General features: G+C 50.7%; 10 protein-coding genes across 10 annotated transcripts; 5 read left to right on the plus strand and 5 right to left on the minus strand.

Moving 5' to 3' along the window:
• Window positions 1–18: 18 nt before the first annotated feature.
• BO72DRAFT_373110 (glycoside hydrolase family 32 protein) lies at window positions 19–1,901 on the minus strand (the record flags this gene model as incomplete). The annotated part of the gene is made up of 2 exons (XM_040941067.1): window positions 19–398; window positions 458–1,901. 2 exons carry the CDS (start codon window positions 1,899–1,901, stop codon window positions 19–21), a joined length of 1,824 nt encoding a protein of 607 aa, XP_040803793.1.
• Window positions 1,902–2,551: 650 nt separating this feature from the next.
• On the minus strand, window positions 2,552–5,074 carry BO72DRAFT_466866 (CeGAL family transcription factor; the record flags this gene model as incomplete). Its single annotated transcript, XM_040946797.1, has 5 exons — window positions 2,552–2,836; window positions 2,923–3,517; window positions 3,579–4,583; window positions 4,662–4,753; window positions 4,901–5,074. 5 exons carry the CDS (start codon window positions 5,072–5,074, stop codon window positions 2,552–2,554), a joined length of 2,151 nt encoding a protein of 716 aa, XP_040803794.1.
• Window positions 5,075–5,605: 531 nt separating this feature from the next.
• On the plus strand, window positions 5,606–7,753 carry BO72DRAFT_446094 (acetamidase). Its single transcript, XM_040944215.1, has 6 exons — window positions 5,606–6,079; window positions 6,150–6,171; window positions 6,247–6,519; window positions 6,570–6,764; window positions 6,817–7,594; window positions 7,736–7,753. The coding sequence occupies exons 1-6, from the start codon at window positions 5,826–5,828 to the stop codon at window positions 7,738–7,740; spliced, it is 1,527 nt and encodes a 508-aa protein (XP_040803795.1). The 5' UTR covers window positions 5,606–5,825; the 3' UTR covers window positions 7,741–7,753.
• A 495-nt stretch (window positions 7,754–8,248) lies between these two features.
• On the plus strand, window positions 8,249–9,682 carry BO72DRAFT_446096 (polysaccharide deacetylase family protein). The gene is made up of 4 exons (XM_040944216.1): window positions 8,249–8,496; window positions 8,608–9,185; window positions 9,248–9,351; window positions 9,413–9,682. The coding sequence occupies exons 1-4, from the start codon at window positions 8,391–8,393 to the stop codon at window positions 9,549–9,551; spliced, it is 927 nt and encodes a 308-aa protein (XP_040803796.1). The 5' UTR covers window positions 8,249–8,390; the 3' UTR covers window positions 9,552–9,682.
• On the minus strand, window positions 9,453–11,406 carry BO72DRAFT_424763 (replication factor C subunit 4). The gene is made up of 5 exons (XM_040942887.1): window positions 10,965–11,406; window positions 10,691–10,911; window positions 10,539–10,638; window positions 10,058–10,480; window positions 9,453–9,998 (listed from the first exon to the last, which is right to left on the minus strand). The coding sequence occupies exons 1-5, from the start codon at window positions 11,051–11,053 to the stop codon at window positions 9,773–9,775; spliced, it is 1,059 nt and encodes a 352-aa protein (XP_040803797.1). The 5' UTR covers window positions 11,054–11,406; the 3' UTR covers window positions 9,453–9,772.
• Window positions 11,407–11,652: 246 nt separating this feature from the next.
• Window positions 11,653–12,481, plus strand: BO72DRAFT_36807 (uncharacterized protein). The gene is made up of 3 exons (XM_040940869.1): window positions 11,653–12,145; window positions 12,211–12,276; window positions 12,326–12,481. Exons 1-3 carry the CDS (start codon window positions 11,749–11,751, stop codon window positions 12,421–12,423), a joined length of 561 nt encoding a protein of 186 aa, XP_040803798.1. The 5' UTR covers window positions 11,653–11,748; the 3' UTR covers window positions 12,424–12,481.
• BO72DRAFT_446098 (protein GET4) lies at window positions 12,047–13,932 on the minus strand (the record flags this gene model as incomplete). The annotated part of the gene is made up of 6 exons (XM_040944217.1): window positions 13,791–13,932; window positions 13,442–13,698; window positions 13,187–13,339; window positions 12,326–13,128; window positions 12,211–12,276; window positions 12,047–12,145 (listed from the first exon to the last, which is right to left on the minus strand). Coding segments are annotated over exons 1-4 (1,040 nt in total), but the record flags the coding sequence as incomplete, so codon positions are not given.
• Window positions 13,933–14,144: 212 nt separating this feature from the next.
• BO72DRAFT_475964 (DXO/RAI1 family decapping nuclease) lies at window positions 14,145–16,324 on the plus strand. Its single transcript, XM_040947363.1, has 8 exons — window positions 14,145–14,329; window positions 14,438–14,680; window positions 14,758–14,789; window positions 14,845–14,876; window positions 14,980–15,087; window positions 15,171–15,341; window positions 15,407–15,706; window positions 15,782–16,324. Exons 1-8 carry the CDS (start codon window positions 14,255–14,257, stop codon window positions 15,925–15,927), a joined length of 1,107 nt encoding a protein of 368 aa, XP_040803800.1. The 5' UTR covers window positions 14,145–14,254; the 3' UTR covers window positions 15,928–16,324.
• A 171-nt stretch (window positions 16,325–16,495) lies between these two features.
• BO72DRAFT_456968 (tRNA dimethylallyltransferase) lies at window positions 16,496–18,016 on the minus strand (the record flags this gene model as incomplete). The annotated part of the gene is made up of 2 exons (XM_040946303.1): window positions 16,496–17,869; window positions 17,966–18,016. The coding sequence occupies 2 exons, from the start codon at window positions 18,014–18,016 to the stop codon at window positions 16,496–16,498; spliced, it is 1,425 nt and encodes a 474-aa protein (XP_040803801.1).
• Window positions 18,017–18,434: 418 nt separating this feature from the next.
• BO72DRAFT_466873 (putative ABC transporter) lies at window positions 18,435–19,335 on the plus strand (the record flags this gene model as incomplete). The annotated part of the gene is made up of 2 exons (XM_040946798.1): window positions 18,435–18,567; window positions 18,629–19,335. 2 exons carry the CDS (start codon window positions 18,435–18,437, stop codon window positions 19,333–19,335), a joined length of 840 nt encoding a protein of 279 aa, XP_040803802.1.
• Window positions 19,336–19,517: the final 182 nt, after the last annotated feature.

A 19,517-nucleotide genomic window follows, 5' to 3' on the forward strand; every position in this document is an offset into this window, starting at 1 on the left:
CACCTTAGCTTGCAGTGATCATGTCGCAACCAGTCCGTCCCATATATTTGCTTCTAAAAGAAGGGCAGGACTATCCTCCACCGAAGGCTGTGTCTGAACATCTCTCCCCATTGCGAAGAACTGCAATATGGATCGCTTTTGGTCGGCCGGCATGAGGTAGATTCGGGTCGAGATGACCGTTCTCTCGTTGACGAAGACTTCCAGCACACTAGTATCCCAGAATGCATGGATCCGGAGCGTCTCCTCCCGTAGCTCGCCTTGCTCGGTCTCATAAGTGAAGAGAGTATGCGGCGCACTCTCCGGGTCATGGTCTATCTCAGGATCGGGAGGTGAAGGGCGGGTGATGATGAACGTCTCTTGATGTACGTTCCACGACAAAGTAGTGCGACGTTGAGCATCTTTGCTAGACAGTCAGCAAGAGGCCTCGAAGAAACTTACTTCCAATGGTCGATATCACAAGTGCCATCCATACCTATGCCATGAACTATGAACAGTCCCACTTGGCTGCAGTTCTTTCTGACGGATATCTCGGCTTGAAGTTCCCACTTGCTCGTCGCTATAGAGATGCTGGTGCCTGGTGATGCAGCTAGCTTGGCGGGGTTTTGTAGAGACATATTAGCTAGGTGGCTTCTGTGCGCATTGCTTCGAAGCTTCTCGATTCTAGCATCTGGTCTTATACCCAGGGTGCGAACGGTGCATGTTCCTCTGAAATCAGCTTCGGACTCTATAGATGTGATAGCGGTGAGCTCCGCGCAGCGCGCGCGCATCACGCGGTGCAGTGTCATTATGTTCACGACCCTAGGGATGGAAAGTGTCCCACTCCATCCCTGCTGATGTCGAATTTGATCGGAGAGACTGTCTTCTGCGATCCAGCAGTAGACAACGTGTTGTGAGGTGACGGGATCCCAGAACGAATTGGCCGCGTATCCGCAACCGTGGTCAAAAATGCCCGAATAGGCAAAAGTTGCAAGGGGCTGCTGTTGCGTCCTGATCCCGGGAGAGGGCTCGATGGACATCCAAAGCTGTGCTCTGGCTGCTCTTCTCCGAGGCTTGCCTCGTGTTGACACGCCCTCGGCCCCCATGATGATGAAGTTCCGGGGTCGGTTCTGGTCGTCCGTCAGCGAGACGAAATTCGCAACCTCCCAGTTGACCCCTAGGTCGCCCGACCAGCGGGATGGTCGAGAGTGAAGTCCAATATGAGCCAAGCATCCTACATAGCTCCACTCTCGCAGATCCTGTGGGTTTACTGAGTAGACAAAGACAGTCGGGGTCTCTCCGACAATGCCCCCGGAAACGAACCCACACAGATCCGAAGATGCTAGGGCTCCGGGCTGTTGTAGGATAAATGGCCATTGAGCGATAAAAGGGTCCCTCCAGCCTGTGACGGAAAGATGATCAGGGGGCCCTGACACGATTGGGTTGCATTCAAGACGCTGCCATGTTGTCCCTCCGTCGGTGGAAGTTGCAAGACTGATCGATTCGGAGCCGGCCACATAGGGTCGTGCATAATGAATGGGTAAGCATTTCACTGAGGTATATATCGCAGTGAGGGCCCCAGACTCCCCATAGATCGTACCAGGTCTCCGGCAACCGGTAAACACACCGCACTTGTCATACTCGGCCGAGGGGGTTAGACACGGCTCCTGGGCTTGTTTCCAGGTGAGCAGATCAGATGATGTACAGTGTGCCCACGATATATTCCCCCAATCATTTCCCTTGGGGTTCCATTGAAACGACAGGTGATAGAGACCAGTGGTGGGATCGTATGTCAATCCACACGGGTCATTCAGCCATCCATTGGGCGCAGTGATGTGGAACGATGGGCGCCACTGTTCGGTCTGTTCAGAAAATGTCTCTTGATGGAGGCTCGTATGATCTGACAAGGACGGGGGGCAGTGCATGGCGGCGATATGGGATTGAAAATGCTTGTATCGCTGCAATGTGCAGCAGGGTTACGTTTCTAAACACATAGCTTGAAGCTGGACGAAGGCCTCCCGGCGGATCCTCGGCAAAACTCGTCTTCGTCATCCGCCAGCTAGCTCGAGCTCAAGTTGTCAATTATCTATTGCCCTCTCTCGAGATATGTAACCACATCACAGGGTTTTCGATTCTTCTCACATGGTTTGTCCATCCTTGAGTCCATATTTTTTGGAGTGACATCAGCATGCTGGAGCCTACTCGACTTATTTATTGATACAAATCTAGGATATTTGATGCGGGCGTAATGCGAGCGACAAAACGCTATCCCGTACACCTCAGGCACAGCACAAGCACTCGCCCTACAGACTGGCGGTGCTACCATCATCATCATCATCATCATTATCGCCTGGGGATAATGTATGGTGTCAATGGCCGAAAAAGGTACCCATTTCTAGCCCGCCCATATAACTATGGGCTTCACTGCGCCGTCATCCTTCCAGTCGCATGGAACGTGAATGATTCTCAACCTCGATGTTTTCTGTCTGCGAGCCATGACTCTGCAGCACGGGTAACCAACTAGAGTGATGGCAACAGTTTGTAGGCTTTTTTCCACATTCGGCGTAGTAATAAGCTATTGCGCTGCCCAGGTATCGTTAGTCGTATGAACGGAGCTCAAGAGTGCCTTATACTTGTCCATGAAAGGATGGTTGCCCCCACGGAGTGTGTTAAGCAGAAGCAGATAATCTCCTGCCAACGATTTGGTAGACGTTCCACCATCGGACATATGAGAGATGGGGAGCTGCATGTTCGGTATTATTCCCGCGGGAGGTGGCACGGTAATGCCCTTGGCGAGGGGCATCTGGATATTGTATAGTACGCTGATGGCCCCAACTACGATGTCATAGAGTTTTTCCACCTGATTTGGTTAATAACACGACAGGAAAAGACAAATAACCAAAAAGAGAGACAAAAGGGAAGATTAAACACGAGGTTACCACATACCAAGCCTATTCCGTGGGCCTCCATGGAGCTCAAAGGTAGGGCTCGACATATATCTAACGTCTCTTGTGCAAGCGTTACAGCGAAATCAAGACAGAGTTCACGGTGCTCGGATACGGGCCGTAAGAAACCATGAGTGGAGCAAAGGACCCATATCCGGTTCTGGAGCCACTTCTTGGTGATGAAAACATCTGCACTTTGTGTCTCTCTTAAACCGATTGTAGGGCGGTTTTGATCACCACCGTGAGCTAACTTGGAGCTTTCGAACCAATTGTAACCTTTGTATAGCTCGGATTCGCTGACACGGTTGAGGTTCTGGTGAATCACCAATGCCTTTGCCGCTGTGAGCTGTTCGCAATAACCAGCTTGGATACTACACTGTTGGTTCCAGCAGTCAACGACATCCTCATCAATGGCATCGAACAACTCCATCAAGCGGGCCAACCCCATCATCCCCTCTGCGTCCTTTTCATTGTGGACGATGATACCAGACACCAAACTGTGGGTGGCAGTGTGAATGAAGTCATGAACAGGCCGCATACTAAAGCCCGGCCTGCCCCAGAAGGTAATCGGATGCCTGCGTTGTAACGCATACGCCCTTCACAAATGGTTACCAATTAGCATAAGGATCAAGTCCATAGCGCTATCAGACAGCCTACCTTTCGGTGATTGATAAGACTAGGTAAGTCCGTAGTCGCTGGCCTTTTTCCTCGCTAGGTAAATCTTGATATGAATCTGGATTGTTGAGACCCATTGTAGCCGCGAGATCTAGGGCTTCCCGCAGGCGAAGCCAAGCCGCATTATGCTGATTGCTACCAAAAAGACAACCGAATAGGTAGAAGCTGGTTAGGACAGCCTCGATGGTGGGATGCTCACCGAAATCAGAACAGCTCCGCATCTTTGTCGCTTCATGCATCATGGATCTCGCTTGGCTCGCTCGGGAGGAGGACGTCGGACGCTCCTGTATCTCGATCGGTTGCGTGAGAGAAAAGGCACACAGCGCTAACAACATTGCGCCGAATTGAGGGTTTCTCCGGTGTTCGTGAGCCAACATGCGGATGAATAGAGCCGCGCGGTTCAGGACTGGCAGAGTAGGGTGCAGACGATCAAAGTAAATATCAATCCACGGGATCATATTAGCTTCAACAATTGACGCAGGCCACACCATTTGCAAATGATGAGAGTCTGGCGGTACAATATCTGTTTTCGGTGCTGTAGCACCCGTCGAAGGTATAGTCGGCGCCTGTAGGCTTGCGGAGGTTGAATGGGTCTCGATAATGGAGGGAAGCGACGTTTTCAAGAGGATGTTGTTCCCCGGGAAGTCAAACACGGGCAATTGAGCGTCCAGGGTATCTGGAAGCCAGTATTCTACATCATTGCGCTCGTTCCAGCAAATCCCACCATTGCTTTGTGACTCGGAAGCGTCTGTGCTCCAGCCTGGCTGTATGGATGGAGTCGCACTTGAAGGAGCGAGCTCTATGGATACTGGGTTTTCGCTTGGAATGGGCCAGGATTGAGTTCGAAGGGCCTGGGGAACCTGATCACCTCGAGACGAGGAATTTGGATGGTAAGGGAAAGCATTTGGGAACGAATTCGATGCTCCCTGAGCTGGGGGGTGGTTCAATGAGAGGTTATTTTGTTGTTGCCGAATCTGGGATACTCGGCTATGAGTTCCGAAATACGATAGGTAAGATGAGAATATTCCAATGAAGATGACTAAGAGAGCGGATGGATGCACTCACTGGCCAGTGGGGCCTCTTTTCTTCTGAGGCTGGAAAAACGTGCACTCAAAGCCCATAGATACACAAGCTCGACATGGTTGTGACAAGCTGCACTGTCGTCACAAAGACAGGTAGGTTAGTTGCAAGTCTCCACAGTTGCTGCGGGAGAGGGGGAGGAGAGAGGGGAAGAAGGGGGGCGGGCGGTGAGCGAAGAAGTGAAAGGAACAAGAATGGGGGGAAATAAGGAAGAGATCACACGCCTTGATTTTCCGAAATTTGCACTGATCACACGCGCGCTTCGCAACAGCTCCCAATGCCTTCCTTCGGGATTCTGTGCGGATGGCACCAGTCACTGACGAAGATGATGTTGTTGTGTTTGTTGTTGATGATGATGATGACGATGTTGCGGCAACATCCGAGCGTGGCTGGTTCATGATTGTGGCATATTCCCAATGGAGAACACAATTGTTGCACAGCAGAATGCAAGGTCTCTCAGACGGTCAGACCATCATGGCCAAGCAAGCAAGTAGTAAGTAGTAAGTTACGTATGAGCAAGTAAGCAAGCCAGCAGGAGTGGGATGGTATGGGAGGAGTGGGTTGGAGGCTGGATGTTCAATCCGATCGGTCGGCGGCGGGCGGGACTGCAGGTGCCAGGAAGCCGGGGAAAATAACGAGAGAAAAAGTTGAGCGGGGAAAAGGCAAAAAACTCCGCCCGCCATTCAATCCCCACCGAAGATAATCAGTATCATTCTCTGGTACTTTACAGTACAGAGCACAGTACAGTACCCGCTCATACACACTCCACTCCGTAGACCTAGTACTGGTACTGTAATTCAGCTCCCTGTGTGATTATCGTAGATAAAACTACTACCAAGTAGGTATACCTACGTACGTAACCTTGAAGTACACTTCTCAGGTCCTGAAATCGGGCCTGGGTCCAATCAATTGCAACTGTCTCATGTACTGCTTATCGCTACTGAGTAGTAGTTGGTTATCATTCGAGTCCCAACTGGTGGAATTGACACTGGATTGCCCTTCATGACCGGCATATAAAACAGGTGTGAAAGCACCAGATTCTCTCACCCTCTCACTCTTTCCCTCTCTGTCTCCCTCCTTTCTAAAATCGACAATTGACCTGAGCTTGACTAAGCAGCCCAATCATCAAGTCTTCTTATATCGTCAACTATGAGAAATTTACAGCCGTGGGAACAGGTCGTCGCTAAAAAGCGTTGTCTGCGAGATCAAAAGATAAAACCCTACATTGTCGCCGATATTGATCAACGTTTTCCTCGCGTGTACAATGTTCATGAGCGCACCTGCCTGCATGATGCATCCGGCTTTGAGGAGATTACCGACATTGACAGTGCTCTTCAGCTTTTCGAGCAATTGAAGACCGGAAGAATCACTGCGGAGCAGACCATCCTAGCCTACATCAAAAGGTACACCTGTTCACGCCGCGAGCGCGAAGATAATCCGACCACATGCTGATACTATAGTACGTCTAATCAGAGCTGTGGTGGCGCATCAATTGGTGAGCATGGGATTGGACCATATGATGGATAACGGCGAACTCGATCACGGGGTACTGACAGGAGCAACCCACTAGACAAACTGCTTTACAGAGGTTACCTTCGAGGAAGCCTTGGTACAAGCCAGGGACTTGGATCGCGAGTTTCAACGGACTGGCAAAGTCAAAGGTCCCCTGCATGGTATTCCGGTCACGCTGAAGGACCAGTTCAACATCAAAGGGGTCGATAGCACACTGGGCTACGTGGGCCGCTCGTTTGCGCCCGCTGCCCAAGATGCAATCTTGGTTCGGTTACTGAAAGACATGGGTGCTGTTGTGTTGGCCAAGACGAACTTACCACAAAGCATTATGGTGCAACCCCTGTCCAGTTCAAACGCTCCGGAGACTAACGGATTCAATAGTGGGCTGAGACGGAAAATCCCCTCTGGGGCCTAACAACCAATCCGCGGGACCCTGCACTTACGCCGGGCGGCTCGACTGGAGGAGAAGCTGCGCTTTTGGCACTGCGCGGTTCTCTCTTAGGGTTTGGAACAGACATCGGTGGGAGCATCAGAATCCCGCAGAGTCTCATGGGACTGTATGGCTTGAAACCCAGTGTAAGGCCGGATCTCGAAGCCATAGCAAAGTTGAAGACTAACTCCGCACCAGAGTAGCAGGCTTCCTTACCACGGAGTTCCCGTTTCAACTGAAGGACAGGAGCACGTTCCTTCATCTGTTGGTCCCATGGGGAGGGACCTATCGTCACTCTGCTATGTAAGTCGAGCCTTAATCGATGCTAAGCCATGGTTGTTTGATCCGAAATGCCCACCGCTTCCTTGGAACGAGAACGCTTTCCAAGAAATCCAAAGTCGACCTATGACTATTGGCCTGGTCGTGGATGATATGGTCGTGAGGGTCCATCCGCCCATCGCACGAGCTCTCCGTGAGCTTTCTACTGTGTTAAAGGCGCACGGTCACGACATAGTGACATGGGACGCGTCGGACCATCTGGAGTGTATCCGCCTCATGGACTTATTCTACACTGTTGATGGAGGTGAAGACGTCCGTCGCGATGTCGATGCGGCGGGGGAGCCTTATATGCCCCACGTTGAAGCGCTCGTCAACCGCGGCAAGGCTGTCTCTGTCTATGAGTATTGGCAGCTCAACAAGAGAAAGGTTGCTCTACAAGAGCGATATCTCAACAAGTGGAACGCGACCCTCTCTCCCTCGGGTAAGCACGTTGACATACTTCTGGCTCCAACGACACCTCATCCAGCCATTCCCCACCGGAGTATACGGTGGGTTGGTTACACAAAGATCTGGAACTTTCTCGACTATCCTGCCGTCACATTCCCTGTAGATCGAGTCAGGGCGGACCGGGATGAGCTACCGGCCGACTATCAGCCAAGGAACGAGCTTGATGCATGGAACTGGCAATTGTACGATGCTAGGGCCATGGATGGTCATCCAGTTAGTCTCCAGGTGATTGGCAGGAAACTGGAAGAGGAGGTGGTACTAGGCGCAGCGAGTGCCATTGAAATCCTTTGGAAGAAAGCATGTGCTATCGCTGAAGGAGCATGATCCATACCATGACATGGTAATTCTGCATACGGACACTCATTGTGATTGCTCAATAGTCTAATCAACTACGGAGTAGTTAGTTAATATTTCTTTGCCGGTCAGATCATGTCAACCCCCACCTTTTATCTGCACCCGCCTCCAATTTAGCGTCGTAGCTATTGGGGCAGTTGGGGTCAGGTTCGGCACGAGTTGGAGGCGGCCTGGGAAGGGGATTTGGGGTAGAAATCCAGGAAGTAAGAGTAACTCGTAACTAATGATCAAGGACGTCGGAGGATACATCGTGTCTAGGTAACGTTCATGAGGTCCTGACCCTTGACAAGTTGGCTCAATGATGTGAGTTGAGCTTGGTCGAGAGGTTAATTAGGAAGTAAGTGACTCGAATATAAGTGATCTGACCAGATCCGACTCGAACCTGGCCCCGTTTACCGAAAGAGCGTTTGCTGGGCTTATCTCCCGGGCCTTATCAGAGGCACTTATCATCATCCTATCTCCGTGTCTTCGAAGCTTCCCCTCTTCCTCCCCACTCTTAGCGGCAGGTCCGTCCGCCATGCGCAGCAAACGATAAGATTGAAGCGCGAATGATTTAAGTTCGCAGCTCGTTCTTTCCTTATCCCCAAACATACCTCCCATCATTTCAGACCATCATCCAGCAACATAGCGCAATGGGCAAGAAGCGTGTTTTGGTCAGCTACGGAGTAGATATCGACGCTGTAGCCGGATGGCTGGGGTCATATGGCGGAGAGGACAGTTCCAATGACATCAGTCGAGGTAGGAAACCGACATTATCAGTCTCTCCAGCAAGAACAGTGGTAGTGGCCACTTGACCCTCTGTTCTATCTTCTTCCCACCAAAGCTCTGCTGATCAGGACGGTTTCCCAGGCCTCTTTGCCGGCCATATCGGCACAACGCGACTGCTGAAGCTATTCGAGAAGTATGGCATCAAAGCGACATGGTTCATCCCCGGTCATTCGCTTGAGACCTTTCCGGAAGAGTGCGCCATGGTCCGCGATCAGGGCCACGAGATCGGTCTCCACGGATATAGCCACGAGAACCCAACCGACATGACTATCGAGCAACAGCGTGACATCCTGGACAAGACCTACCATATGATATATAATTTCTGCGGCAAGCCGCCACGAGGCATCGTTGCTCCATGGTGGGAAACGAGCAAAGAAATGGCTGATCTGCTGCTTTCCTATGGAATCGAGTACGATCATTCCATGTCTCATCATGATTGCCAGATGTACTGGCTGCGAACAGGCGACTCGTGGACTAAGATCGACTATAAGCAGAAGGCTGAGACGTGGATGAAGCCCCTCGTCCGGGGCCAGGATACAGGACTTGTCGAGATCCCCGGAAATTGGTACATCGATGACTTGCCGCCGATGATGTTCATCAAATCGGCACCGAACAGCCATGGATGGGTGAATCCAAGAGACATTGAGGACATCTGGAAGGTTGGTGTGCTAAAGTTCCTTGTCTTTGACATGAGCTGAGCTGATGACCCGTGACGATCTAGGATCACTTTGACTACTTCTACCGCGAGTACGACGAGTTTGTTTTCCCGATGACCATACATCCCGATGTGTCTGGACGTCCGCATGTGCTCCTAATGCATGAGAGGTGAGTTGGCGCGGTTCTATGTCTCAGTCGTAGCTTTGCAGCTGGGCGCTAACAATGACAGAATCATTGAGCATATCAACAAGCACGAAGGCGTAGAATGGGTGACATTCGAGCAAATGTGCGACGAGTTCAAGAGCAAGAACAAGCCACCCGAAGGGGCAAGAATGCCTGAAGCTCCCATGCCTCTAAAGCAGGCTTGACGAAAACCTGACTGCATGAGACCACTGCGCTCTCCCAGGAAGTATTGAATCAACTGCAGCCAAAGAGTAGTTCCTTCAGCTAGTACCCTGACATTGTATATAATCCGGACCTCTTTTGAAGTGAAATGCTAGATAACTGATGAATGAACCTGCCACAATATCCTACACTGATGCCACTAACGCCACTTAAATGCAATTCTTCGGCAGTAAAACCCGAGCTTTCAGCTCCTCGGTGGCTCAAAAAGCTGGGGTTTCATGTTGATCTTGCAAAGCTTAGAGACGCAACCGCTTAGCTGCAGCACGGATTGTACACCGTCCAGGATGCGCATGTGTGTAAAACCAATCTCACGAATGAACTCGAGCTTGGAATGTTCTGACAGAGAGGGAATGGTCTTGGTTACTCGGAACATAGTGCTGATGATATCATGTGAAGAATATCCCAGGTCCCTGACATACTCGTTAGTATCACAGCGCGATGTCGGTGATAGGCCTAGGAAGAGACATACCACAGCTCGTTGAGTGTGTCGAGAGCAACGTCCACCTTCCCTTCCCAGCAGGCTTTGATCATGGCTTGAACCTTGATGGGGTGTGGGCTATCGACCACCCTGAAGACATTGTCCCCGCTGACAAAGCCAAACCCTGACCATGTACTTTGGAGGTTGTTAATGGCTTGCCGCATGTCTCCCTCTGCGCTGAATACCAATGCAGCAATTCCTTCCTCGTTATGTTCCACCTGCTCGGCGTCACACACCTGTTTCAACCGCTTCACGACCTGGCCGTCTGTCAACCGGGCATAACGAAGGATGGCACATCGGGATTGAATGGGCTCGATAATCTTGTTCGATTGATTGCATGCAAAGGCGAATCGAGTTGTAGACGAGTAGATCTCCATGGTACGTCGTAGCGCTTGTTGGGCACCAGACGTCATACTATATACTGTCCGTTAATGGCGAGGAGCTGCGTTTGAGGTGAATCACGGGCTCGTACCTATCTGCCTCGTCCAAGATCACTATCTTGTGACGGCCAGGAGGCAGGGTGACTTTCTTCTGGGCGAAGCCCTTGATCCGGTTGCGCACAACATCAATACCTAATGAGAAATGTCAAAAATTGTGCAGGCCGCCGCTCAGAGGTGGGCATACCTCTTTCATCACTGGCGTTCAGCTCAAGCACAGCCTCCTTGTATGCATCTCCCAGCAATTGCCTTGCCAAGCACAGAATCGAGGTTGTCTTTCCGATACCAGGCATGCCAGAAATTATAACGTGTGGCATATTCCCATCTTTGGCGATAATCTTCAATCGTTCAACCGTTTCGGTGTTGCCCACAATATCATCTAGGAAGATCGGGCGGTACTTCTCAACCCTGCGACACAATATTAGTTCCTTGGTCCCTTGGTCATCGTGGCGGCGTCATACCAAGGGAGCTCGTAGTCGGGAGGAGCGCCGGCCGTATGGGGTTTGAGTCCATTGCGGGCAGCGCTAGCTGAAGATTCTGCCTGAGCCATGTAGATTATGGGTGAGAAGGAAAATGAATCGAGCTGTCACGGTTAACAGGCTAGTCTGTGTGGTATGCGAATAAGGCAGATGGTTTATCAATAAAGACTGGGTATGGCTCGGCAAAAGGAAGACGCGCGCAGGTCAAGGCGGAGACGCGTCGGATCGGACATGCGGGGTTTGCCCAAAGGAGTTGTAATTGATTGTTGCCGGTGCAGTGACCAGAGGCTGTGATTGTAAAGGCTTCTCTCTTGTTTTCTTTCGCTCCCACAAGCAACTTAGTAGTTCCACAGTGCACTCTTTTTGTGCAAGTTAGTACCCGTCGACGATGCACGAATCTATCGATCTATCTTTTTCTGTCGTTTCAGGATCACATGGGGTCCGGTTGGCCAGTTGGCAAACAGACCGATTGTATTCCCGCCTCCGCTTTCCATATTTCTTCCATTTTCGATCACTGCTGCATGCATGGCACGGAGTATGCACCCACCACATCATAAGTCTCTGGGACTGCTGATGTTTCAAGAGTAACCTGCTACTCCAAGAACCTTTATTACTACTGCAACTTCTGCAACTTATATTTATCGCGTCTGTATTACTTTACAAGACCTTGTTTATTACTTTTATGACCACTAGGCGCTCTACCAACTTCCGGGACAACGCTTACTTTACCTCACCATTACTACAACACTTTCATCTCAACCAGTGAATGCTCTTTCCTGTAATCTTCACCATGGGAACGACTTCTGTCCGCCGCAATCTCTTTCACCATCATCTCAGCAGACGCCCTGGCTCGGTGGCTCCTTCTAGCTCCTCTGCGCAGAGCAGTGCTACTCACGGGGTCCCGGTTCAATCCGCGCAGATGGCACCCTCGATGTCCTCGGACTCAGCCTCGTCCTTGAGTTCCGGCCCCGTCGATGGGGGGGAAATTGTGGCCCGAGACAAGAACGGTGGCTACAAGCTCGACATTCCGGTTCCCCCCGCTTTGATTGGCAATGGGGGTGATGAAATGGAGGGTATAGAAGACGTAGGTGCCCAGGGCGGTTCCGGGGCCGCAACAATCGATGCTACAAACCAGACCGATATCTCAAGACGAGAGAAAGAGAGTAAGCATTCGTGCTGAAGCCTCATTGCCATGCCCTGCATACAAGACCATGCTAATTCACCATAGAGATCGAAGCCAGTTTGTCTGAAATGTATCGAAACAAGAGCAGGCGTATGAGTAGTGAGCCAGCTGGCAAGTCTTTTCGACAGCCGTTAGAGAGGCCGAAGCTAATTGGAGATAGAAATCTTGACGCTTATCCAGCAGAGCCTTCGTAACAAAGTTGCCGCTTTGGAGGAAGATAATTGGATGTACGAACCCGAGGTCGACTCCAGTATCTAGAATCTTCACGGTGGTTACATGCCTTATGCCTATCATTACGCCTATCATGACGCTTGGTGGATGATGTATGTGAACTGCATTGATTTACATTGCGGAAGTTCCCGTCAGCCTCAAACTAGTCAAGCTCCATACTCGCAGGGGGCGCCTCGGCCCTTTTCGAACCCGCTCGTCCTTGAGGTGCCGTCCGGGCACCGGCAGTATCCTGACCACCTCCGAAAAGCATGCTGCCCATCATGTCTAGCAGGGGGTTACTTTGCCTCGGAATTTTGATTCCGAAATATTGCTCACCCAGCTGAGCCAGGGCTTCGTCCCAGATGCCCACCTCTCGAATGTGGGATGCATAATGAGCGGTCAGCTGCTTGAAAAGATCCGAACTGCCACGCTGTATCGTGAGGAGGAGCATGCTTATGAAGTTCAGCAAAGGGAGCGCGGGATAGACCCGCACGTCAGAGCTAGCGCTGCTGACGTCTTGTACGCCGAGTGATGGATTCGAGGAGGAAAGCTTTGACGTGAAGATAAGAAAGGCTTTGTTGGCGTTGCGAAGGTTTCCGATGAGAAGGTATGGGAATACGGCACGAGATGCGTAGATAGCTGCCGTATGCGGATCGTCATGAGTGTACCACTCGTATTCAAGTTTCGCCAGAGTCTCGGCCGATTCTGAGGTACCGAAAATAAGATGCTTCTCAGCGTCATATGGTTCATGGTCTATAAGCTTCAGATTAGAGAACTGTCTGGTCTTCGATATGTAATGTGATTCACATACCCTCGGCGTATACTGATCCAGCAGCATGATGCAATTCGGGGTCTCCTCTCTCCAGGGGGCCAAAACGACCACTCCATCCGATCATCTCTTGGATAAACCTTTTCCGTGTAGGTTCCTCGGGTGGGAAGGCGTGCAGAAGCTCGACCAATCGCTCTATTATTGACATTGCCCGTCAGCTTTGTTCCGAGTGAAGTCTTGGTATAGATGGTGACAAATGGCAGCCTATTCGAGGTTGACACTGTATGCAAAACTTACTCTTGCGACTTCGTCCTTCAGTATCATCATCGCCGGGGGTAATCTCCCAACCCGCCTTGATGTACACCTCGACGACCAGCATGATAGCAAGGTCTCCGCCACTAGCGGAAGCACCCTGCTGGGAGCCGGCTTTCAAGAGGGCTGCAGCGCCACTAGCTAATAGTTCTGCCGCCACATCGTAGTTGGCTTGTTTAATATAACGCGCGGCGATGACTCGTAGTTGTTGATGAGCTTCGTAATATGCACCAGAAGCGATTCTGGAAGACGACGGCAAAACATGGTTAGCTGTTAACAATTTCGTCTTGGCTTGTGCAAGTTGTTATTGGATGCGCGAGGTGGGTTGACTCACTTCTCTTGCTGTCGAGCGATGGTCTTCTCAATGCGTGAGGTCATGTTGTAGTGGAGACTACCTCAAGGAGGCTCTGCGGTGACGACCTTGATGAATGCCTGGGAACAAGCTGGACCGAGTGTCTCGATGAACAGGACACGATATAATCGGAAAGTGTAGTCGCGAGTTTGAGAAGGTAACTTCGGACGTCAAGCTTGCTCAGCAAAAAGAAAAGGAAGGAAGAAGGAGTCGGATAGCAGGCGACATTTGGTGGTGGGGGGTGGGGGAACGCAAGAATAGCAATGCGCGCTTGGCTTCTTCCAGAAGGGCGGGCGGAGCGAACTCAGACTGAGTCTCCGTACAGTCAGTACATATATTGTACTGTACGTGGTTTTTTACTTGGGCCTGTACTGTACGCCCACCTATCACTTTATCGATTATGATCTTGGATGCTATTGCGTCTTGAGAATTAAGTTAACCTCCTAATGGACCGGAAAGTGTTTGATATTCAACCCATTGGCCGCTTCTACGGAGCCAGTGCCGCAATTCGACGTCCTAAGGTAAGTACCAACTAACACTACACTTATTACCTGCCTGCCCCTACCTACGCCTCTTCCACAATCCCTTTCTAGACTTGGATAGTTGAGATTGGTATTGAACATGGCCAGGAAATCGCATGTTTTTCCTATGACGATAATCATGAGTTCCATCTGGGAGAGTCCTCCTTGAAATACTACTACACACCGCATCTCCCTGCAGATCTGAACCGGGGGTTCGAATCCTTCCAGAAGCTAGATGATTTCGCCGACGAGCATCTCGATGCATTGCTCGAAACCATCATAGCTCTAGAACAGGATACGGGAAACAAATGCGAAGCTGATATCATCACTTGGAGAGGAATGATGACCAAGGTCGGTATGATATCTAACGAATGTGGGCGATACTGCCTTGCCAAAGGCTCGGTGCTAATGTACCACTGGAGGCATAGATACTGACGGCTCCCTTTGACAATATGAACGGGTGTGTCTCGGCCGTTCCGTGAAGCTCTAACATCATTGAGTTAACCCCGTTACAGGTTTGAGATGAACGCGACCTTGTACCAAGTAAGCTATCATTGACCCCCAGCTTTAACTATGCTAAGTCGTTGACAACCTTGTTAGGGAACTATGTGCGTATGCTCCAGTCGGCTATGTGCGGGTCCTGATAATTTCTAGCTTTATTGAAGAGAACAACAGCTACAAAAATGAGCAGAAGCGGATCCAGAAGAATCAGAGAATGCCCCCTGGTATGGCTTCTCAAGAGCTAATGGCATACTGGGGTACAGTTGTCTTCCACGGCCGAGTCCGAATGCTGTCGGGGCTCTTCGGGTATCATTCGCCAAATTGACACTGATTGATGTAGGCTACAAATTTGAAACAATATCGTTACTCAACCAACCATGGGATCCAAGTCCTCGTCAGGAGATTGAAGATCGAGAAGAGCTTGTTGTGAACAACAAGGCCCAGTATTGCTCCGTGGTGCGGACTGCGATAGGTCGCACCAAACTTGTCATTGGGGGCGAAGTGGATGCTAGTAAGTGATTGCAAAGGGTCTATCAGATAACTGATACCTGACATGAAATAACCACGTGTGTTAAGTATGGGACCGCAAACCGGACCGGAAGGAGGACCCGATCAACTGGGTAGAACTGAAAACCTCGGCCGAGATCAGGAATGACCGGGACATGGTCAAATACGAAAGGAAGCTTCTCAAGTTCTGGGCTCAATCATTCCTTCTTGGCGTGCCTCGAATTATCGTCGGGTTTCGAGACCAGCAAGGAATTGTCCACCGTCTTGAGGAATTGGACACCGCCAGCATACCAGGCAAGGTCAAGAAGGTGGGACGAGCGACCTGGGACGGAAATATATGCATCAATTTCACTGCTGAATTTCTGCAATGTAGGAAAAGGCCCACTCAATCCTCATGCGGTCCTTAAACACTATCACCTCAAGATTTAGAACTAACGAAACCAGGGCTTAAATCCACCATTCAGGAGGAAGGGACGTGGAGGATAGTCAAACGTGAGAGATCCTCAGTCATCGAGGTCTTCAAAGTGGAGGATAGTGGGACTGGCGACATCATCTCTCCGGCCTTTTCAGCTTGGAGGACCACAATATGAGAAACTCAGGCTCGTTAAAGCCTGGTTATCTATAGCGAATTGTTCAGAGGCTTGATGAACGAGAAGCCGAAATTATGAACGGTCGCCATTGGCTCTTATCTGATGTCGATTCTTGGTCCAAAAATTCGCATTGCGAGATATGTGCATCCCCCAGTGACAAATGTCTTTGGCACAAGAAGGCGCCTGCGCACTTATGTTCCTGGTCAGAGGGCTGACGGGATCAATTCCGTGGTGAATTGTAGTCCGCCACGGCTTACCCGATGTCCTACATTCGAAGACCCACATATGTCCCAGCTAGATCTGATCGAATGTCAAGCATCGTAAAGCGTGTATGTCTCCTGTGGCTAACCTTCTTTCACTCTGAATCCTCGGGATGAGAAGTGTCTGTCCTTAGAATATCTAGTCTGGTGGTTACATATTGAAAATGTCCTCTGATTTACGGTCTGTAATCTCGTTCACTGATATACAGCACAGCAACGAGTCTGTATCACAGCTGAACACCGAGAGTATCTTATGTACCCTCAGCGCGCAAGAGTAGAAATCGTACAGCAACCATTGATAGTGGCATTTACCCTGCGTCTTCTTTGATCGCGGCTTCACTGCTAATATCTGGTAGAACATCTGAGGTGAGGCTATCCTGCCGTTTCCGGAGGTACGCATCACGTGCAGCCTTCTTGGCAGCACTTTTGAGAGCTCTCTTATGTACATTCCCATTGATGTGAATATCCCATTGCTCGCTGCCTTGCATTGTCTTCTTGCAGACATTGCACGTTATACATTTCATATAGGCGGTGGAATCTCTCTGCGGCTGCGCCTCTTTTGCACTCAGGACGGTTCTAGCAAGCTCTGATAGTGACTTGGGATCGGGAGTGGATTCACCATTCAGCAGAGCTCGTACCAATTCCTCTGACGGCTGTGTGATAGTCTCCTTCCATGCCTCGACGTTCGTGCTATCCAGGAGGTAGAGATGATCAGTCGCGCCTGCATCGGCAATAGCTTTCCATAGCTTATTTCGTATCCATTTAATTTGTGACACGGCGTATTGTCGCGTTGCAGACTTGATGGACCCGACGCAGGCTCTTTTCAATGCCTCCAAGTCCAACTCGCTCATGAAACCCTTATAGAGGGCATCGAAGTACGGCGCCAGCTCCTTGTAGCCAATGGAAACCCATACGCCTCGCGTGTGATCGACCGGATCGCCCTGCTTTTTCTTCTCCAGAGAAAAATCAAACATGCGTCTAGCTTCCTCCATGAGCCCTTGGTCTACCATCGAGTCCACGCGCTTTTCCAATCGAGAATTAAGCATTTCCTTCTCCGAGTGCACCCAGAAAATCATTGTCGGGTATCGCAAACGGCCCACGCCAAGAGAAAGGCTGTTGCGCGCCATGTCAGCCTGTTTCAGCCGCTGTTGTTCTGCGTAGACTTCAGAGGCGGGGCGCCCAGTTTGGAAGTAGATCTCCAAAGAGCGCCGGATTTTGCGGGCATCATTTGGGTGCCATCTGGCCGCCATGACCGGGTCGACTTCTTTGAGTTTCTGCAACATCACTTCTGGAGTAGCGTCGAGAATCGGCCATTTGGTCGGTGAGTCCCGGTCACTGTTGTCATCCCGGAGAACCGGATCATCATCACTGAAATCTTGATCTGCATCAACCAGTTGGTCGTTGAAGAGCACGGCTTGTGTGTAGTAATGTGTGCCTCCGACTAGAATCGGAAGTTTCCCCTTGGCGTGGATCTCGTCAATTAGCCGAAGACTGTCCTGTTTGAATCGACCGATCCACCATGGCTCTTCCTCTATTTCTACACAGCTCAGTAAATGATGCGGAATACCGTTACGTTCCTCGGGAGGGATTTGATTGGTGATGATCGGGAGGCCGCGGTACATTTGCATTGCATCACCATTGATGATTTCGCCATTGAAGCGCGAGGCCAAGTCAACTGCAAGCTATCTGTAGCCGTTAATAAATGAGTTTGACTAAATGCATAAGCATAGCCTTCTTGCTGTTTAGTTCTCTTCTACTGATTCTCGATTCTTGCTTACCTTCGACTTGCCAGTACCTGTCGCTCCGACGACAGCGATGAGAGGTTTCATGACTGGTGGAGACGAGTGAAAACTAGAGAACAGTTGCCGGAGAAGATGTCGCATGAGGTACAGAACCAGACCACACTTAGCATTTTGGCCTGGAAAAATATACCCGACCTCAGAGATGACAAGGCTGTGGGTGCTCGGTGCCGTCTCCCAGAAACACAAAATATTGCGGGGAAAGAATCGGCGAACGAGAGGGAGAAAATCGCACCCACGGGTTTCTTACCTCATCAAGGATCAAGATCTTATCTTTTATCGCTCGTTCCCTCCCCCCCTCTTGCGGCCTTGCCTGATCTGCTTGTCCCGCCGATCTCCCAGCTTTCAATCAATTGACTTCAATTCGTTAAATAAATTGCTTGACTCTGTGGAAAGGGACCAAAGGGCTATCCATATATACCGACCAATATCTCGGTCTTCTTCTTCCATGGCTGACTCCGATCTCCATCTCCCCTCAATCGAGGTGAGAAACCTATCTTTCAAGTTTCCCGATGGATCATCAGGCTTGACGGATATCAATCTGAACGTACCGTCCGGCAGTCGTACTCTACTCATTGGAGGTAAGCTCGCTGCGGGGTAAAGTGACCATATTCATCTTCTAGGAGATTAACATCTTCCTAGCCAACGGTGCCGGCAAGACCACACTCCTACGCCTCCTGTCCGGAAAGCGTCTGGCCCCAACGGACACCATCACCGTGGCCGGCAAAGACCCATTCAAAGATGGTTTGGAAGGCGTCACTTATCTCGGCATGGAATGGGTCCTGAACAACATTGTCCGGACCGACATCGACGTGCCCACTCTACTTGCATCGGTCGGCGGTAACGCCTACCCAGAACGCCGGGACGAGCTGGTCGAGATACTCGACATCGATCTCCGGTGGCGCATGCACGCCGTGTCGGATGGAGAGCGTCGCCGCGTGCAGCTTGCGATGGGCTTGCTCCGTCCCTGGCGGGTTCTCCTGCTTGATGAAATCACCGTCGATCTGGACCTGCTCTCCCGGGCCAATTTCCTGGGGTTCTTGAAGCGCGAAACAGAATCCAGACCCTGCTCCATCGTGTATGCCACTCACATTTTAGACAATTTGTCCCTGTGGCCCACGCATCTGGTCCACATGCATCTAGGCACCGTTCGCCAATGGGGTCCTATCGAGAAGTTCCATGATGAGGTCAAAGAGTCGTCCCAGAATACTCAGCTGGGCGAGCTGGTGCTCAAATGGCTCACGGAGGATCTTCGGCACAGAGGTCCCCGAAATGGATATCAGGGCCAGGCCAAAACCTACCCGTCACTAGATGGCCTGGGTGGTTATGGGCTTGAAAAGCGGCCGTGATGTATGCCACTTCTCATCTTCTCTTTCTTTTCTAGTGTTTGCACTCTCTACCTTGGCCTTGCCCTATTTCCATGGCGCGCACAATTCAACCATCATGGCCGATACACGGTAACTTTCAATTTCAAGATATCTAGAACAAGCGGATACATTCAACCCACTCCTCCGGGCGTTTTTCAACATGC

Source organism: Aspergillus fijiensis, assembly GCF_003184825.1.
Source record: "Aspergillus fijiensis CBS 313.89 unplaced genomic scaffold BO72scaffold_12, whole genome shotgun sequence".
NCBI classification, from domain to species: Eukaryota; Fungi; Ascomycota; class Eurotiomycetes; order Eurotiales; family Aspergillaceae; genus Aspergillus; species Aspergillus fijiensis.